The sequence below is a fragment of the Eucalyptus grandis genome, chromosome 1 (assembly GCF_016545825.1).
Source record: "Eucalyptus grandis isolate ANBG69807.140 chromosome 1, ASM1654582v1, whole genome shotgun sequence".
In the NCBI taxonomy this organism is placed as follows: Eukaryota; Viridiplantae; Streptophyta; class Magnoliopsida; order Myrtales; family Myrtaceae; genus Eucalyptus; species Eucalyptus grandis.
Genome location: NC_052612.1, coordinates 30,137,296 through 30,156,871, shown reverse-complemented (window position 1 = coordinate 30,156,871; position 19,576 = coordinate 30,137,296). Strand labels below are relative to the sequence as shown.

Sequence of the window (19,576 nt, the reverse complement as noted above, 5' to 3'; positions counted from 1 at the left end):
CCGAGAAAGCTGATTGGGGCTAGTTTAATGCACACCAAGTGTTCGACAAAATGCTCAAACTAAGCTTCGATCTTGAAACGGTCGATTTGAGCTTGATTATTGTGATATTCATGTGCTGTGTTACTCCATGTTAGCATAGATCGGTTTAAGGAATTATTATTATTATTTTTAAAAAAAATAATTAAAAAGAGAAAAATATGAAAATTTCAAAAATATCAAAAAATGTTAGATAGCATCAAATTAGGATATAAATGACATATATGAAATTTTCCTAATTTTAAAAGGTCATTTTCCTAATTTAATGCTATTTTGGTATTTTATAACCATTTTTGTAAATAATCCATTTTGTGTAGATTAAAACTATTTAAAGTAATTTCATGCATATAGAGTAATTTCATGCATATTTGAACTCTCATTTTGCTCATGGGGTCCTGTCCCGGGGCGTGATAATAAGGCCATGTAATATTATTTGCCCGACTTGTATCGGGTTTACCTTTTCCACGTTTATTTTCAAGCCATTTTAATTTCTTGGATGCTTACTTACGCGCTGCTTTTCATTATTTTGAGTGTAAATTTCTCTTCTAAATTATGTTAGGATTAGTCTAGACATTAAAAAAAAACTACAAAAAAACATTTGCATGGACACTTAGTGATTTCATAAAGATTATAATTGGTAATCAAGATTGTATGGTCATTTAGATAAACAACCTTCCAAGTTAGTGGTACCGCAAGGGCGCTAATAGAAACATTGGCGTAAACAAGTCCCCTGTTTCTAGAAATCTCTGTTGCGTATGAATCGAGACAACACTCCCGTGTCTTGATTGGTTTCTAGCCGACCTCAATAGGCTAGTGGCGACTCCTAAAAATATTTAGGTTGTTAATAATTGAAATATGAAATCCAACGTCGCGAGGTATGGGCTTGGGAGAGCCCCGCCTAATTTAGGGCCATTGGTCCGCTTCTTTAGGCAAATACCCCTAAACCTTCTTCCTTTTCCCCGGACGAAAAAAAAAGAGGTCGTGACACATTGCAAAGGGGAAGGGGGATCTTTGAAAGATCGAATTTACGCAAGAGAGGCAAACCCGAATTTGAAATTGATGAGGCAAATTGTTGCCGAGGTTGAAATAGTCACCTGCTGTAATGAAATTGCTCTTTGTTGTGAAATTGTTGATCACCAAGTATTAATTGACTAGAGGCATAAGTTAGTCAAACAAGACGATTTATTAATGCTTGGATATTGTTGCTCTATTGTTGGCAAGCAAGACCAAAAACAACACACAAAATTGCAATTGTTGGGTTAGTGGAAGGCCCGAAATAAGTGGAGTTTGATGCACTCTCGAGGTGAGAGAAATACGTCGCCAAAGGGATTAGTTGCATAGCTTAGGAGTTGGACAAGAAGTTGAGTCTCAGCAAAAGCATATTCATATTATGGCTTTGAGATCAGAATTTTCGATGAATGTTGGAATAAAGATAACTTATATTTGAAAGCTCATTTTGGCTTCGTGGAATTGTTTACAAACCATTTTGAAGAGAGGAATTTAAAATTTTCAACGAGTTAAGACTATGTTGTAATGGCTCGTGTTAAAGAAAATTCAATCTTGGTCATACAACGAGATGACAAAGAGAGATGGAGGGGCTGATAATGGAGGTGATGTAGAGCATGAGAAAGAAGAAAGAGAGAAAAAAAACAAAGAATAATGTTCTTGGACAAAAGTACTTTGGCTTTGAATAAAATTAGAAGTTCGGGTTCTTAATTGAGAATAAGTTAGCCACTTCAGGTCATTATTTGAGGCAGTATCCACTTTAGATCATTGTTTGAAAAAATGGCTCTATTTTAGGTGTTCATATGAGAATTTTCCTTTTATTTTTGCCAAGTGAATGGAAAACCCAGAAAAAAAGTCTTTGTCTTGAAATTGGCGGGTCGACTCCAAATGGGCTCAAATACCGGTTCATTACCCGGCCCGGACGAACTCCCGAAAAGCTACACAACATCTGAGAGAGAGAGAGAGAGAGAGAAGAGCTGACGATATCAAGGGGAGGAAGAAGACGAACGACGGTGGAGATGATTCAAATTGCAGTTGCATCGGGAAGGAAGCCTCTAGACACGTGATCACGAACAGCAAACTTCCTCTTCCCTCATCCGCCATGGACGCAACTCGCAAGCACCAGGTTACTCTCTCTCTCTCTCTCTCTTTCTCTCTCTGTGATTAGCTCGCGGTGCTGAATAGTCGCCGTATGGATGTTCTTGTGGGTTGCCGGAGTTGAATTCGCGAGGAATTTGGTTCTGACTATCGCCTTCTGCTGTTCCTTCCCTGATTTGTGAAGTCGATTGGAATTGGGCGAATTTCGCGGCCGATTGCTCTGCCCGCCCAAGCAAAGAAATGATGTTACGAGTGATTAGATGGTCTGGCTCTCGTGCTAGATCGGTCTTGGGGGTGATGGAGTCTCTTCAATCCGTTAGTCTTGATTGCTGCTTGTGTTGATTGTTTGTGCGAATCGCGTTTTTTTTTTTTTTTTTTTTTTTCGCGGTTGAATCAGGTTTCGTTGAGGGGCGCGAGCGCGAGGGAGATCACGAGGGACGCTCTTCTCGAGAAGGTGTCTCAGGAGAGGGAGGCCCGGAGCTACGCGAGGCGCGCCAATGCAGCTGCGCTGTTCATTCAGGTGCGTCACTCCTTTCGGGTCTAGCTTTTTGTAATGTTACCCTGAAGTGCCGAGCGAAGATGCACCAGTTCAAATTTTCGATATTGTTGAGTGGAGGCCATTGAATTAGAAGAGTATGAGGCTGTGTTATCTAACCTATCGCTTGTAGGAGATTTCCTTTTGATTCAGTTAGTTCCTTTTTGTATGTGGTCTGGTGTAGAGGACCTTTCTCTAGGATGAACGACCTATGTCTATTGGTTGTACTGGTAGATAATGCTACAGTATTTGCTGATTCATTGAGGCTGGTTAATCTTGCTTCCCATAATCCAGACTATTTCCATTAGTCTGTAAAGTGGAATTTCTTCTCAGCCAGTATAAACGTGTTCACTTTCTCTTCTTTTTTTTTCTTTTTTTTCCTTTTTCAGAGAGTATGGAGGCGTTACCATGTGACAAGAATGGCAGCTTTGCATTTTCGAGAAGAATGGGATGCCTTGGTGAATCATCATTCTGGTTTGATGACCGGAACATGGATTTCTTGCAGCCTTTTGCGACCTTTCCTCTTCTTTGTTAGATGCTTGTCTGTCCAGCGTCATACTATTCAACCCAGAGATGTTGCCTGCTTGGAGAAGTGCTTTAAGATTCTTTTGGAGAGTATTCACTCTACTGGTATGGTAATTAGTAGCTTTGCAAGAATCAATAGCAATGATTTACTATAGTTTCACTTTCCTAATACATCAAATAGGGGCTGATTTGAAAGAGTTGCTGTTGGGTCAATCATGTGTTCCAATGCTAACAAGTTAATTAAGTCTGGATGATTTAGAGCTTCATGTACCTTCTTATGGGAAGTTAGCAAGTGTTCAAGAAATATGATTGCATATTATGAGTCAATTTGTTCGGTACAGTGCTTTCACTGGTCGTAGTATGGTTTTATTAATTTTTTTATAAGTTAAGATGTATATTATGGCAAGGCCATGGGTGGACCCGTGGGGTTGGCAAACGTCCCTGCCCGCCAGGCCACTAGCTGCTTGATGCAATATTTATGAATCGTATGCTATATTATCTGAGATTTGAAGTACTAATTGTCGTAAATTATGTATGTTTAAAGTTTCTATTCTTGCCATCCCAAGTCTTGTGTCTGCCAGTAATTGCCAAGGCCTTCTCAGTTTCTTTTGGAGGCATGTCTTAGCAGAACAGTACACTGAACCTTGTAAAAAATTATGGTACATTAATTTGGAAGTGGATTTTAAGAGAGCTTCACATTTTTTATTAAATGCTGGAAATATTCTTAAAATGCTATATAGGGAAGATTAGTTGGTTTATTTTCTTTCAACATTTTGATCTAGTTGTTTGAGAAAGTAGCAATCACAGTGGACAGAGCTGCATTTATATGGGATGAGGAGACAAGTCTCTACATATTACACTTCTTTTCTCTTGTCTTCAAATTAAATGCAATACTCCCTATTTTTTATTGTGACTATAGTCAAGCCGATAAATAAGGGTCAGTCGATTAAGCTGATAAATAAGTGTCGCAAACTATAGTGTTCCAAAGCCTAGTGCTCAAAGCTCCTAGAGAAGGTTTTCCAAGCAGTGTAAATTACCATTTAATATTCCCTTCTCCACATGGATTCTTTAATGACAAGGAGTCACTTACAGAATAATGAGTCTGTTGGATACGTATGATAATCAAAAGTCCGGTGTTTCTTATATAGGTACCAGATTGTCCCCAGGTTATGAAATGGTGCGAAATTTTGATGTTGATGAAACAGTGACTCTTGCTCACCGTGATATTTGTCTACTTGGCCGATGTTCTCTGAAATGGCCGGAGTTTGTTATGAGGCAAAACTATGTTGCTTACCTAAGTGACCACATACTTGATTCCCTTCCTCTCCCCATGTCACACACTTGCAGAAAAATTGCTACTTTGTTATGGAGTGATGTCGAATGGTGTCTTGAGCTGATTTTCCCTGTCGTCTTGAGTTAGAGTGTAAAGTTACCCTTTTGACTTTACTTTATTGCCTGACTACTGCATAAGTGTTCCGTTGTAAGTACACATTGCATCTAAAATAGGGAATCCTGGTGCACAATGCTTCCCTCATTGTGGGGGTTTGGGAAGGCATTGATGTACACATTTTTGTGGTTGATTTTCCAGAGAGGTTGTATCTGCAAACCATTATTAAAATTGTTAATGTTTTATTTGCATTGGCTTTATTGTTGGGTTCATATCAAGTTATGTCAAATTAGATGCTTTTGCATTTTCATTCTGTAGATCTGAGGAGAAACTTTTGCTGCTTGGCCATCGGCACACTTGAAGAGAGAAGAACCTGGAATTTTCAGGCACAGAAGCTGATCATACTGTGCTCCTTCATTCTTGCATCATGTGACACAAATCATCCTGGTTCCAAAGATATGGTTGCTCTTACCTCACTAGCAATGCGTCTACCGGTTGTCTTAACTGATCGCAATGGATGGAAGATTTCACCTCAGGATCATTTCAGGGATGTTGATCTAGCTGTCAAGAATTTGATCTGCTTTATGGGAAGTAAGAGTGGGCTTTACGTATCTGTTAGAAAGTACATCATGAAACTGGATGTTTTTTTGCCATCACAATGCGCTGGTCTGGCACAGACCGAAGATAGATTCTTGATCACAGCAAGTGCATTAACTTTAGCTCTCCGGCCATTTCACGTGATAAAGTCCAATAAAGATGGACCAAGCCTTGTGGATATTGACTGTGCTCCCACACAGTACTGTATATCTCTCCTGACAATTCCTTGGCTTCTTCAACGGTTACCAGCTTTTCTGGTTCCTGCTTTGAAGCATAAATCTGTTCTTTCACCATGCTTCCAGACTCTTCTGGTAAGGTTCATCCAACTGCCACATAAAGATTCTTTTCCATTGGTTTTTGGCATGTCAGATTTTCTTAGTGTATTTGGTTTGATTTTACCTAGTCCTCTTCGCTTCCCTGAGAAAGTTTTTAGTTTGATTTGCAGCACCTAGAAAAGGGTGTGCAGCAGGGGTTAAGTGGGCATGTGATAGGACCAGTTTGGTTGGGCTTCCTATGAGCAAAACACTTAGTGATTTTCTGCCAAATCTTAAAACAATGCTAAAACTTTGAGAAGCTGTACTATTTATATACATCTATTTGTTAATATTTGCACATTTTAAAAGGTTCCAGGCATATAAAATCAATTCGTGAAAACTGCAACGTATGAGAAAAGTAAAAAGTAAAAGTCGCATGGTCCAATGATCAGGATGCTATTTTTAATTCTTTGCTCAAGAGTCTGATTCTGCATCTTTTGGCACAAAGAATCTGAAACTATCTTGCTTGATTGGACATATAGTCAATTACTTCCCCTTGCTTGTTCTAAAATGTTCTTTGTCTGATCTTGCTCCATCATAAGCTTGTTTGCTTTGCATAATGATACAGCTTTATTGGTTCTTAGGATATGATGACTGATATATGCCTGAATTTTTTCCCTCAAGTTTTCTGAATGATATCTCACTGTATATATAGTGGAGATGTGCAAAATTGGATCTCATGAGTTCTTTCTCCAAGCCACATGTATGTCATAAGGATATTCTACTTAAAATTTAATACATAGTCCAAAAGCTTAATCTAGTAGGTGGAGGGAGAATACTTGTATAAGACCTTATATAGAGGCCATGTACAAGATACTTTAACACCCCCTTTCATGTGTAAACAAAACTGATAATGGCATGTGGAATTGATGGGGTTGCACACACGAAATACGCTGGCATGAAACTCTACTAATTTGAGATGCAGTGTGCAGCCATTTACTCTAAAAGCTTAAGGAAGTGAGTGGAGGAAGACTGCATGTATGTAAGGCCCCTTACTCCATAGATAAGCAACATGGCATACTTAAATAACCTTAACCTGTCTTGAGCTGTTCACTTTTTTTCTTAAGTTTTTAGGAGATATCCTGCTGATTTACCTCTAATTTTATATCTCTGCTACCAACATGCACATTATGCAAAACTTGCAGACACAGTATTGTGCCTTTGTATTTTTCACCTGTATCTCTTGTATGGTTATTCCTCGATTTGATATTATGTTTCAAGTCAACATGACCGGCTACCTTCTATCGGAAATCCTCCTTGCATAATAATCACCTGTTTAATAAGACTGTTAAAATTGCATTTAAATTCATGGGCACTGATCAAACTATGGCAGGTGATGACAGATGTTGAGAGGAAAATTTTTATCGGACATGTCAGATATTCATCAGCAAGGAACTTTCTGTTGGCATAAGGCAATTCCTCCAGTTGGTTGGGCTCTTGCAAATGTCATATGCCTAATGACAGGGAATGACAATGGTTCTCTAGAAACTCCAATATTTTGTCAAGATGTAGAACATGGATTATATGTTCGAGTTGTTATTACTCTAGCAGAAAACTTCTTGGATTGGATTGATAATGCTAGATCCTTAATAAAGGAAAATCAAAGATGTGAATGTGACTGTGGAACTTTCGAGGGGTCCACCAACTTTTCTATCTTTAAGAAAGAGTCCGTATCGGGGCTTTCAGAAAGGTCTTACGTGGAGTTACTGAGGCCTGTTTATCATCAGTCACATCTGACAGACCTTTTGGCTGTCTTGAGTACAGATATGTGTGCTCAGGGAGCTGAAATGCTGGCATCAGAGAATTTGGATAATTTGGGAAAGTTGGAACTGGTTCACATTTCGTACTTCTACTCTTATATGCTCAGATTATTTTCAGTACTGAACCCTGTGGCTGGATCATTGCCTATCCTTAACATGCTATCCTTTACTCCTGGATTTCTTGTCAGCTTGTGGAGATCGCTGGAAACTAATATTTTTCATGGTGCCTCTGATCGCGCAAGAGATTATCCTGGGAGCAGAAAAAATGGCATTTTGGATGTAAGACAGCAGACGTCTAAGTTTGGAGGTGGTAAATGGACCAGTGTATTGCAGATGATCACTGGCAAGTCTCAGGCCAGTGCTGGTAGTGGTCTTACGGACTCGACTGATTCTCATATTAGCTCTGGCTTGGTGGATGAAGATTCTTGTGATGTGTGGGATGTAGAGCTTCTGAGGTCTGGCCCTCAAGGTCTTTCTAAAGATATGTCTTGTCTGCTGCATCTGTTCTGTGCAACCTATTCACATCTTCTGCTTGTGCTTGATGACATAGAGTTCTATGAAAAACAGGTAAACAGTTTCAGGATTTTTATTTTATTTTTCCCAGATAATATTAGGCCCTGTAAATGATTTATAATGGGGTAGTTTGTCCATGGGCTAGGTTCCTTTCAAGCTTGAGGAGCAAAGGAGAATTACATCGGCACTCAATACACTTGTTTATAGTGGCTTGTCTCGTAGCAGTTGTCTGCAGAATAAACCAATGATGGAGTCTGCAACCAAGTGCTTGCATTTAATGTATGAAAGGGATTGCAGGCACCAGTTTTGTCCCCCTGATTTGTGGCTTTCGCCTGCTAGAAAGAGCCGACCTCCTATTGCAATAGCTGCGAGAACTCATGATGTTCTTTCGACCAAATCAGATGATTTATTGTTGGTTTCCAGCATGGGCTCTATTATCACAACTATGCCACATGTATATCCATTTGAAGAAAGGTAAGTAGAGAGTTATCAGAAGGCCATGTTTCACTCATATGTCTTGATTCCTTTTCACCTTTTCTTCTCCTGTGTAGTTCTTTTGTAACATTACTTTCAACAAATTTTCTCAATAAATAACCTAGATCGCCCTTGTCAGCCATTTATTGATAACTTTCAATCATAATGCATGCAAAAAGTTTTTGCTCTTAAATGTGGAGACAGTCACAGTGAAGATGAGACTAGAATTTATAGTATACCACTAAGTTAATGGAAGACAAATACAGAATTTTTCACCATGTGAGAAGCTGCAAAAACTGGCTGTAAGAGAGTAGTTGACCTGTTACAACAATGTGTGCATTTGCACCTTTTCGTTCAGGGCCTATACTGGCAGGCACTTTTAATTTATTGATGTCCCTCCATTGTTATTAGCTGTATCAACATGATGATGTTTTTAAGTTTATTTTTGGTGACCAGCCCGATATGTATTATTGAAGTGCTTACCATGGTTGCAGAGTTGAGATGTTCAGAGAATTTATCAAGATGGATAAAGTCTCTCGAGTCATGGCGGGTGAAGTAGCAGGGCCTGGTTCTAGAAATATTGAGATAGTCATTCGGAGGGGGAATATTGTCGAAGATGGATTTCGACAATTGAACACCTTGGGTTCAAGATTGAAGTCATCTATCCATGTATCCTTTGTGAGTGAATGTGGACTTCCAGAGGCTGGTCTAGACTATGGTGGATTGTCTAAGGAGTTCTTAACTGATTTGTCAAAAGCTGCCTTCTCGCCCGAGTAAGTTTTATGTGGTCTTTCCTTTATTCTTCTTGACATACACTTTTCCCAAGAGAAGCCATTCATGGGAATCTTTTAATCGTTCAAGGTATGGACTATTCACCCAAACCTCAACTGAAGACAGGCTTCTGATGCCGAATATATCTGCAAAGTATCTCGAATATGGATTGCAGATGATTGAATTTCTTGGAAGGATTGTTGGTAAAGCTCTCTATGAGGGAATATTGTTAGATTACTCTTTTTCACATGTCTTTGTTCAAAAGTTGTTGGGACGATACAGCTTCCTTGATGAACTGTCAACACTTGATCCTGAGGTTTATAGAAATCTTATGTATATTAAGGTAAATCCTTGTCAAAACTTGGTAATATCACTTCCACCTCATTTGTGTAGTGTAGTCTCCTGTTGGTTTAATTCTTGCTAAAGGTGTTGATTCAAATTTCAAGTAGCATTTGCAGTCATCATATTGCAACAAGCTCTAAAATGTTCTTCAAGGTTGATGTGTATACTGCAAGGCACATTAAAAAAAGGAAAAAAAAAAAAAAATTGAAACAAAGTGACTGAGCTATGAGTCTTCGATGGATCTCAACACCCGAGTAACTTTATCAAGCACCTTTTTAGTGAAATCCAATTACTCTAATTTTCAAATTACTGCAACATCTGCTGCCCAAAAGTATGAATGACAAAGTCAACTTAATAGTACAGTCACATGTAGCCAGTGCGGTTTAGGTGATTGATAATGAAATCTAGGCTAATATAACTCATAATTAAATCTAGCCGTGTATACTTAAAACACATAATGAAAGAGTTTGAAGAATAGTATTATTTTCCCTTCTCATTACATACCTATTAAACCGAGCTGAATAATGTTACAGTTTATGTTGCATTTTCCATATTTTGGTTTAGCATGTAGCAAAGACTCTGTTAAGCATGACTTGAAATTGGTACTGGACGTTCATGACATTTTACTAGAGAGAAGGACTTACTGACTTTTTTATGTATTTCCGATTATAAGCAGAGAGAGACAGAGAAGGTATATAGCATTAATAGTTAAAGCTAACCAGAAGTTTTACCTAGATTAGGATTGCATGTTGCTTATATAACTCATACAAGTTCAGTGCCCCGGGACTCAACTAGCATTAAAAGTAGCAAATGCAAAGAGTAACAGGGTAGACCACTTATACTACAATGACGCATGGGAGGCTATGTCTATTATTTTGCGTGTTCCTGTTTTCTTGCAACTTGGCTGTCCTCTTCTATCATCTAATCTGACCTTTCACAGATAGGATTTTGGAGAGTTTAAAAAGTTGAAGTTAAATTTTCGGTCTGTTAGTTGTACAGTAGATTATGTTGTTGTGCTTGTATTTTATTCTATGTATTAGAATCAACTTTGTATGATACTTGGTTGGTGTAACTTTGACAGCACTTCGATGGTGATGTAAAGGAACTGTCTCTGGACTTTACAATTACAGAGGAATCTTTTGGTAAAAATCATGTTTTTGAACTCAGACCTGGTGGCAGGGATATCTGCGTGACAAATGAGAACAAGATGCAGTATATTCATGCAATTGCAGATTATAAGCTTAATCGGCAGGTGAATCATATGTTTGTAAGTTATACTTAAGTTTACATTTTGTATACTAGATTTAACTCTCTGTTCTTGCCAAATTGTAGATACTGGCATTTGCAAATGCTTTCTACAGAGGGTTAACGGATCTCATATCACCATCGTGGCTTAAGTTATTTAATGCATCTGAATTTAATCAGGTATTTTCCCATCATGTGACTCCTTTGAACTGTTCAGTTGTGTCGTGCTTATTTTAAGCTGCTATGGGCCTCCATGAACTGCTTAAGTAGTTCATCCGTCATGGCATTATATGTTTTTCATAGAGTTTACTAACTTTATATAACTTGAGACAGCCGTGTTGCCTCTTTTTGCATATTAATATATTATCCTTGATGAAAGAGGTTGTCACTAGACTGTTAAGACCAAACTGCTCATGGATAAGTGGAGCAAACTGATTTTGAGATATCTTGTTAACTATTTGTCATATATATTTTTTGTCATAATCTAGGTTTTCAGTGTTCCTATGTGAAGGAAATACTGATGTTTGATGTATCTGCACAGTTGCTTTCTGGTGGATACCATGATATTGATGTCGATGATTTGAGAAGTAATACACGCTATACTGGTGGTTATTCTGAGGGAAGCCGGACGGTAAAACTTTTCTGGGAGGTATATGAACTGCAAAGACTGTTTACAGTCACATTTTCTCCTTTGTCCAGTACGATAATGGTGCATGTTTTGCATTTACCTGATAGACAGGTCCGAGATTCAGTTTTGTCTATTTCTATTTATTTGCTTTTTTAAAGCTTGGTACGTAATTATGATGCTTTTTTTCTCAATATTGATTCTTAGCTTTTGCATGGGGATGTCATTGATCCTCATTCAGTCAGTTTGGGCATGTTGGTTTCTCAGTCATCTACTCTTAATGGTTAACTTTCTCCTTAGGCATATAGGAGCCATATTTTCTTCTCTTTTAGGAAGAATTGAAGGAACAGACTGAGGGAAGGAAGGTGGGTATTAGTAGTTCTGCCCTAAGGCCTTAATATGATAGATGTATGTACCAGTGGAATCAGATGGCTGGCAGCTACTGTTTTACCTGTGTTATATAGTTTAGGCCTTAGGTAATTCAACTGACAGGAAACTTAAGTTCTTTTCCTCTTTTTTTGTAGAAAATCTAATTTTCTATACTTGGATTTTACTTCATAAAGTACCTGTGATTTTTCTTCCAATTGATTCAGAGTGCATAAGTTTTCTATATGAAGCAGCTCCTTAGAGAAATATAAAGGGACATTTGCCCGAACTTCCTGAGTTTTTCCTGATAGTAAGGCTCCGTTCGTTTCGCGGAAAATATCATGTTTTCGGAAAACATTTTCCTGAAAGTCATTTTCCAGGAAAATGACTCTATTTTCCGGTGTTCGGCCAAAATCTAAAATTATTTTCCGCCGTTCGTTAGCTCATTTAATTGTTTAGGAAAAATTATCAAAAATTAAATTTTAATATTTTTAATTGACCACAAAATTTATTTTATTTATTTATATATTTTTTTAAAATATTTTTTAAATTTTTTAAATTTTTAAAAATCGAAATTTTTATTATTTATTATTTATTTTTATTTTCCTTCCTCCTTCCTCCTCCTTTCTCCTCGTTCCTCCGCCTCGTCGCCTCCTTCTTCCTCCTTCTTCCTCCTCCTTCCGCCGCCACCTCCTTCCCCGCCCGACGATGGCCACCGCCCAATGCCGACCAAGACCCGGTGGCCAAATCCGGCGAGCTCGAGGCTTGGCCGATCTCACCCGAGCTCGTCGGATCCGCGACGAGCTCGAGCTCGCCCGGATCCGGCGAGCCGCGAGCTCCGCGCAAATCCGGCGAGCTCGAGGCTCGGCCGATCTCACCCGAGCTCGCCGGATCTAGTGACAGAGCTCGAGCTCGCCCGGATCGAGCTCAAGCTCGCCGCTAGATCCGGCGAGTCGCGAACTCCGCCGCTAGATCCGACGAGCCGTGAGCTCCGCCGCCAGATCCGACGAGCTCACGGCTTGCCCCCGCATGACGAGCGGCTTGGACGGTGGGCTCCCCGCGAGCCTCTCAGCGCCGCCGCGGTGCTCCCTCTTGAGCTGGATCCTCCCGAGCGGCTTCGAGCCACCGGGGAAGCGGAGCGCGGCGGCACCCCGGCTGGAGTAGGCGGGCAGGAGCGGCCGGGGAGGGCGGAGGCTGATCCCGGAGAAGGATGTCGTCGAAGCCATTGCAGCAGGGAGAGCAAGAGAGAGAGAGAGAGAATGAGAACTGAAGGAAGGAAATCGCGCGAGAGGCGAGAGGCCGGGAAAATGATTTCCTCTTTTCAAAAGAGGAAATCATTTTCCAAGATGTCAAGAAGGGATTTTCCGTTGACCGGAAAATGTTTTCCTTGACCGTGATTTTCTGCCCATCCAAACACCGGAAATTTCGGAAAATATTTTCCTGGAAGTTATTTTCCGTGAAACGAACGGAGCCTTAGAATACGGTAGTCTCTATCCAATGTTTCCTTTTGTCTTCCCCTGGATTACAGTTTCCTCAGTCACAAGTCACGACTAGTGTTAGTTGTTGGACACCAATACAAGAGCCTCAAGGATTACTATTAAACCCACTGATTATTCTGGTCGAATCTATTACTAGTCAAACGTTGATGATATAATAGCATAGATGATAATGTTATTGCATAGATGGAAGAGATATTCAAGTTTTTGTATGCGTAGAATGCTGTGTAGAATTGATATTCACCTGATTTTCTGCTTTGACGTAATGGTAAAATGCTTTGAATTTTTTTTTTTTTTTTTTTTTTTGAGCTGTAATCATGCAGAGGACAAGCATTCTTCCTTACTTTCTAAGCAGTTGTTTTATATTTAAAATTATAAAGTTTGCCTTTTCCTAAATTGTTACTGCAGGTAATGAAAGGATTTGAGCCAAAAGAGCGGTGCATGCTTCTTAAGTTTGTGACAAGTTGTTCTCGAGCTCCTTTACTGGGGTTTAAACACTTGCAGCCAACTTTTACTATCCATAAGGTTCCCTTGTGATCTGGTTGTTTCCATATGGTATTTGTGTCTTGATTAACAGTTTTATTCATGAGATCTTGTTCCTTTGTCTTTTTTGTCTTTGTGGAACAGTAGAGGCAACTAAATACGTAGACAAATGAAAATTTTACAAAAATTTCCATGGGTGTTTGGACACAGACTATGCTGCGAAATGGGAGCAGCTATAGCTATGAAGTAGCCATAAGCTTGTGATGTTCTGAAATAAGCATAAGATGAATATGTTAGTCAAAAGAACTCTTGGGATTCCTATTTCAAGTCCTTAGATTCATGTAGCTTATGTCGATCTTGGTCATATTCTCTTTATCCTCTCTAAAGTAAACTTTCATAACATGGAATTAGCTGACGTTTGGTGGTGGCATGTCACTGGAAAAGAGATAACTTAGCCTGGGCGTGTTTGAAGGGCAGAGCTACTATATTTATGCATCTTTTTTCTAATTCAAATGTCTATGAACTCATGATGCCTGGAGAATGTTTCACATAAGAGTTCTGAACATTTTTTTGGTTATATGGGCATCATTCCTTATTACTGGCAATTGGAATCATGTCATACGTATTGCTACAGAGCGGTAGATGTGATACATCTACAAAGGTTTGGCATTGGCAATTATGAAGACTTTGAGCTTAACATACAATATTGTTTCCAGTATCGAATGAAGGGATTATCTACTGAATCTGGATATGTTAGAGGTAGAGCAACTTATGGCTGGAGCCTTAACACAACAAGTTTCTCCAATGTGATAGGGAGGTCAAAAGTTAAACTTGTTTAATAGCCTCTCTGTTATGCAGATGCAAGACTGCGTGCCTATGACTCTGGCTGGACTCCATTATGTGAACTCATGCATTAGGAAATATGAAACTAGTTCCTTCAGAAAGCAGAACAGAGGGAAGAATGGCATGACCATTAGGTTTAGAGGTTTATGATCCCGTTCTTACCATTGGTTATGCCGTTAGCCTAATTTAAAAACAAATGGGAATTCTACTCCAATGAGCATGAGCTAGTTTTTACATTTTCCATCTTCTGATCTGCTTGAAGAAAGTAACTGGATTTGCACTAGGAAAGCTGATCATTGATTATCAAAAAATTGATGCTTCTTCTGCTTGTCCTACTTGAGTTCAAACAAGAGCAAAGATTTTATCCTTTTGACGGCCCTGTTGATTAGGGTGCGCATCAAGGTTGTGTTTCTGGTACATGCCTGATCGAAATGGATTCTGAGGGACTAGTATGTTATGCAGGTTGCTTGTGATGCACCTGTCTGGGCAACATTTGGAGGTCAGGATGTCGAGAGACTTCCATCTGCTTCCACATGCTACAATACCTTGAAGGTAGATAGACTGGGAGCAAATTCTTTTATTTAGAATTCTTGAATTTCAGAACCAACTTGAACTGCCTAGATGAGCTTTGTATCTTTTCATTGGCTGCAGCTTCCCACATACAAGCGTGCAAGCACGATGAGATCAAAGCTTCTTTACGCGATTAGTTCCAACACAGGGTTTGAACTTTCTTAGCAGCATTCTATCCACACTACCGCTTCTGGTAATTACTCTTTTTGTGATCTGCTCATCTTAGTGGTTTAGCTTGGCAAGAGGTTGTGAATATTTGAATGCTTTATTATATAATTAATAGTCCCACTTTACCAATAGATTGACGGGCATCAGGCATGGTATTAGTTTTTATTTTCTCTTGTTACATAGATCATGGGTGGTCTATGACTGCAGATGATTAGACCTGCGGATCATTCTTATCATTTTAAAACACTAGTGTGTCCTTAAGTAGGCACGGATTATGAGGTAAAGTGGAATGATATCTTGAGTGTAAGAGTAAGTAGACACAACGTTTTCCTCTTCTTTATAGAAGTTGCTATGAAGCAGTTATTTCAAAAAACACATTCTACTGTACATCAACAAATAAAATTGTATAGGATTGCTGCTTATCCCACTAAATTAGTGTTGCTGCTTCTCTTTTGTCATGTTCTTGTCCATATCATCACATTAATATAACATTACCAGGGTTACACAATCATTATTAGTCCCTGTATAAGTAAGGGAAGAAAGCAGGGAGGATCTTATTGTTCGAAGAAGCATCAAGCAACCGTTGCTACTAATAGCCATTAACACTTGAAGTATATTGGAAATTCGGATCCACAAACAATTTAAAGCAAACTAAATCTTTTTAACTAGTCATTGGATCTCCTTATATATGCCCCTATATCCTTCTTTTCAAGATGAGAAGGCTACTATATATCATTGTAGCTACAATGCTGATATGCTTCTTACACTCAAGAAATGAGAGAGAATCCTTGAGAAAGGAGTGCTCCTGCCAAGGCCATGTTAGCGGCTTCAGAGGGATGGAATCCATCCCAAAAAACGTAACCGGTAGCATTTGTGCATGTTCCAATGGACCTTGCATTGCAAAGCAAGGATGTTTCCACTGTACCTGTTCCACAGCAGGCCTTCGTAGATTCAAAGAACCCTGCAACAAGAGACCAATTCAACAATGAAAATTTGGTTCGCTCTTCACTGTCAGTTGGCCTGGCATTGCAAAGCATCTCATGTTCTCATGCAGTGGTTACAAAGAGACTGACGATGAGACAATAACATTAATGTCATGGAAAATGTACATTCCCTTTGCTTTATCATGAGATTGAGTTCTTTATTTTAATTCAACTTTCAGGTTACTCTGTTCATACAGATGAATGATTCACATATTCAGTAAGGTTGAAGTGGACTTACAATGGATGGTAATGGATTATGCAGAGTGGGGAAATCGTGCCGTTACGGCACGAGTAGCTTACCATTCTCAGCAGGTTTTGTGACCAGGTCCAAGAGGGGCTGGTAGATGTCGAAGACCACAAGTTTGAGACCTGGGAGCCTTTTCTGCAAGCTCTGAGATGTGCTATTTAGCTTATTATTGAACAAAACCGCGTCTTGGTTCAATCTTGCTACACACTGGGCGCTTCCGGATCCAAAGAGAGTTCTGGCTGCCGGCAAACATCCAGTTGGGGGTAGGCTTGTCACTCCAATTTTCCTCGCTCCCGCTCCATAGAGATCCTGCTATGTAATTTTGGTGTCATAAAAGCAGTTCCGATTGTGTACAGCAAATGTGTCTAATTTCATAAATGAGTTTCCCATAAGTTGTCTATTAGAAAAAGAAAGGTTTCCCTGACGCTTCTTGTACTTTGGTGATTAATCAGTATATAATACGAGTTTGTAAAAGTTTGAGATTATCTCTCTTTCTGGACTAAGTTTTATCTTTGTATGTGTGTGGAGAGAGCGAGAGAGAGAGAGAGAGTAACATGCATGGTTTATTTCATGAAGAGACCTGGATGAAATTGGAGTAAGATGTGAGGAGAATGTCGGAGAATTGGTCTGGTGTGAAAGCTCCACTGAGAACGGGATCGATGTAGTAGTTCTGAATGAAGTCACTGTTCCCCGCGCTCAGAAGGTGGATCGCGCCCGAAAAATGGCGTTGGCTTTGCGCCTTCCCACCATACTCACCACTTTGCTTTGCCAGTCCTTGTAGTTGTTCAGCTGCTGGGGCAGCGAAATAGATTGCTGCAATTACCAACAAACAACAGTTCACTCGGCAAACGTATACTTGTGCGCAAGGGAAAGACACAAGCTTGCATGTCGGAGACAAGTGAGAACTGAAGCCAGCACTTACGTATAACTGGGCCGTCCGGTCTAAATAGCCGGAAGCAGCCGAGGCAAAGTTGGCTCCGATCAAGAGGTTTTTCCCTGTTGCTTCACGGCTAAGGTAAGCCGGTTGGTAGGAAGTGAATCCGAGGTTCTCGGCTGTGGATGGCAAAACGTACAAACTATTAGCTCATGTTTTTGTGTCTGCTGTGCGAGAAGAGAGAGAGAGAGAGAGAGAGAGAGAGCTGATTTCTGTTGAGTACCAGTGAAATCTGTGGCAAGCTTTCCATTGCAAAACCTGCCAGTGGGGTTGTGAGAGGCAAAGTCTCTTCCATAAGGGGGGAAGTTGGCCTTGACAAGCGTGTAGAGATCGTTGTTGTTGCCCGCGTCCACCACCGAGTCCCCAAAGATGCACAGTGCAGGCACAAGAGGATCCCCATGAGCCACTAAACCAAGCACTGCAAGCAATCCCAAAAGCCCTTTCACAATTCTCATTTCTCTCCTGTTTTCCTCGATCAGATAGAGAGAGAGAGAGAGAGAGAGAGAGAGAGAGGTTAATGGAGAATGGAGAAACAAAGGCCAGAGAGCAGGATTTAAGGAGAAGATCTCAAGTGAGGGGACGGTCAAAAGTTGAAATTTTAACTAATGCAAGGATGAGGGCAGAGTCCCAGTAAAAGCTTCGCTCATTCCGAGGCAAAATAGCATGTTTAGTACATTCCCGTCCTTCGAGAGAGCTAATGACTCTTTGTCCTCTGTATTTGTTTCGTAAGGGTTACTTAAAAATGCAAGCTTTGCCCCAACATTCTCAAAACGAGTATGTTACGAACATATGACGAAAAGTGCGGGGGTCATCATAGTCGCACTTCTCAACCAACGGCGTCTCCAATCACGCAATGATCTCATAATCTATACATTAAAAGAGAAAAATCATCTACTTCATCAAAAGCCAAGGACACACATAGTGAAAAACAGCAAAATTTTCTCCTTTAAGGAAAAGAAATGAGGTAAAAAATAAATCGTTTTCCTCCGAGTGGCATTTTAAAGCATTTTTCTCCTTGGAATTGGAGCATCCCAGGCATTAAGTAGTCATGATGGACCGACCTCTTGTGGTAGCTGGACACCATCATAGTAAAGTGGGGCTCTTCAATGCTGCGTCTGCGAACACCTGGTAACATTTGCAGTGAGTGGAGTTAATGAGCATCCTTTACCGGCCATGGCTTGGAGGGGAGTTTTTCCCTTGGACCGAAGTCGTAATTCGGGTACGATCACAAATCGATCTCGTAACACCTATGAGTGGAGCCCTGCGTAATATCTATAAAATCAACGATTCCGACTAACCCGATCTGCTAAATTTGGATCTGGGCAAGAAATTACCTGGCTGGGGTTGGTTTCTTCTTTAGGGTGGAGCCAATTTTCACAAGAAATATGACACAATCCATCAATTCTCTTCAATACCCTTTCTCACTATGGGAATTTGGCGTGGGTTCATGTCGCTTTCTCTTCCCTCGAGGATTGGACTCATAGCAGCATCGAATAAACTTCTCGAGTAGAGCTCAGTGGCAAGAGGGTAAGCTTACAAGCAACGACATTCGACGATATTAGCTTCACACCCCTTGTCAAACTCAAGCCAAACTGGAAATGGAGGAGAAAATGCCGGGTTTCGATCAGACGCTTTCAGTTTCGATTTTTCATCTGTCGCTGGCTCTTCTTTGCGCCAATAACGAGCGGTGATCGGTAGGTGCATTGCATTGTTCTCTTCACGTTAACAAATGAAGTTTGTGACCTCTCACTGTTTTTCAAGCTCTCACATCCACCAAGCAGTTTCAAACATTGAAAGTCTAGCTGCATCCGAGACATATTCCTGGATCGAATTAAAGCCGAGAGCGAAAACCAGGACGTATCTAGGGTCAAGCCTAGAATTTTGGTCTTCAGCGTGTACGCCAGATGGTAATCTTTCAAAGTGCCGGCATATAAATGCGACGTCGACTCGACCAAGTTCAGTTGATAATACTTCGCGGACGATGCTGAGTTACCGTCAAGAGAAAAAAAGCGTGTACTCGTTTATCAGCATGTGGGAAGATCCTGTGTGATTTTAGTAAGTCTGGTGTGCACGCCCCTATGTCAACTAACGATTCGTTCATGCATGATACACGGGCCCAGTGAAGGGATTTTGGCACGAGCTACTTCTATCACTGCTCGATTGTGATTTGCTTTTTATTTTTTGAACTGCTTAATGAAAATGAGATTCTTCGTTGTAAGAAAGAAATCTGCATAGACAGACCAGAGCCCAGATAACCTT

General features: G+C 40.1%; 2 protein-coding genes across 7 annotated transcripts; one reads left to right on the top strand and one right to left on the bottom strand.

The window, feature by feature from the left end:
* The first annotated feature begins 1,999 nt into the window (after positions 1–1,999).
* Positions 2,000–16,868, top strand: LOC104438724 (E3 ubiquitin-protein ligase UPL7). 6 transcript variants are annotated; one of them, XM_010051922.3, is made up of 15 exons: positions 2,001–2,167; positions 2,537–2,659; positions 3,064–3,304; positions 4,905–5,494; positions 6,841–7,824; positions 7,916–8,244; positions 8,739–9,017; positions 9,106–9,358; positions 10,439–10,609; positions 10,690–10,782; positions 11,144–11,251; positions 13,498–13,614; positions 14,878–14,967; positions 15,067–15,178; positions 15,926–16,868. In XM_010051922.3, the coding sequence occupies exons 1-14, from the start codon at positions 2,144–2,146 to the stop codon at positions 15,148–15,150; spliced, it is 3,486 nt and encodes a 1,161-aa protein (XP_010050224.2). In that variant the 5' UTR covers positions 2,001–2,143; the 3' UTR covers positions 15,151–15,178; positions 15,926–16,868. The 6 variants fall into 6 exon arrangements, 4 of the variants coding, with proteins under 4 accessions (XP_010050224.2, XP_010050215.2, XP_010050241.2 ...); XM_010051913.3 differs by having other exon boundaries at positions 15,895–16,868; XR_005550789.1 differs by having other exon boundaries at positions 2,002–2,167; positions 15,067–16,258; positions 16,399–16,868.
* On the bottom strand, positions 15,714–17,824 carry LOC104438714 (GDSL esterase/lipase At5g03820). The gene is given in 6 exon segments (XM_010051898.3): positions 15,714–16,114; positions 16,437–16,692; positions 16,964–17,106; positions 17,109–17,196; positions 17,306–17,436; positions 17,541–17,824. Coding segments are annotated over 6 exon segments (1,044 nt in total). The 5' UTR covers positions 17,773–17,824; the 3' UTR covers positions 15,714–15,920.
* Between the last annotated feature and the right edge of the window lie 1,752 nt (positions 17,825–19,576).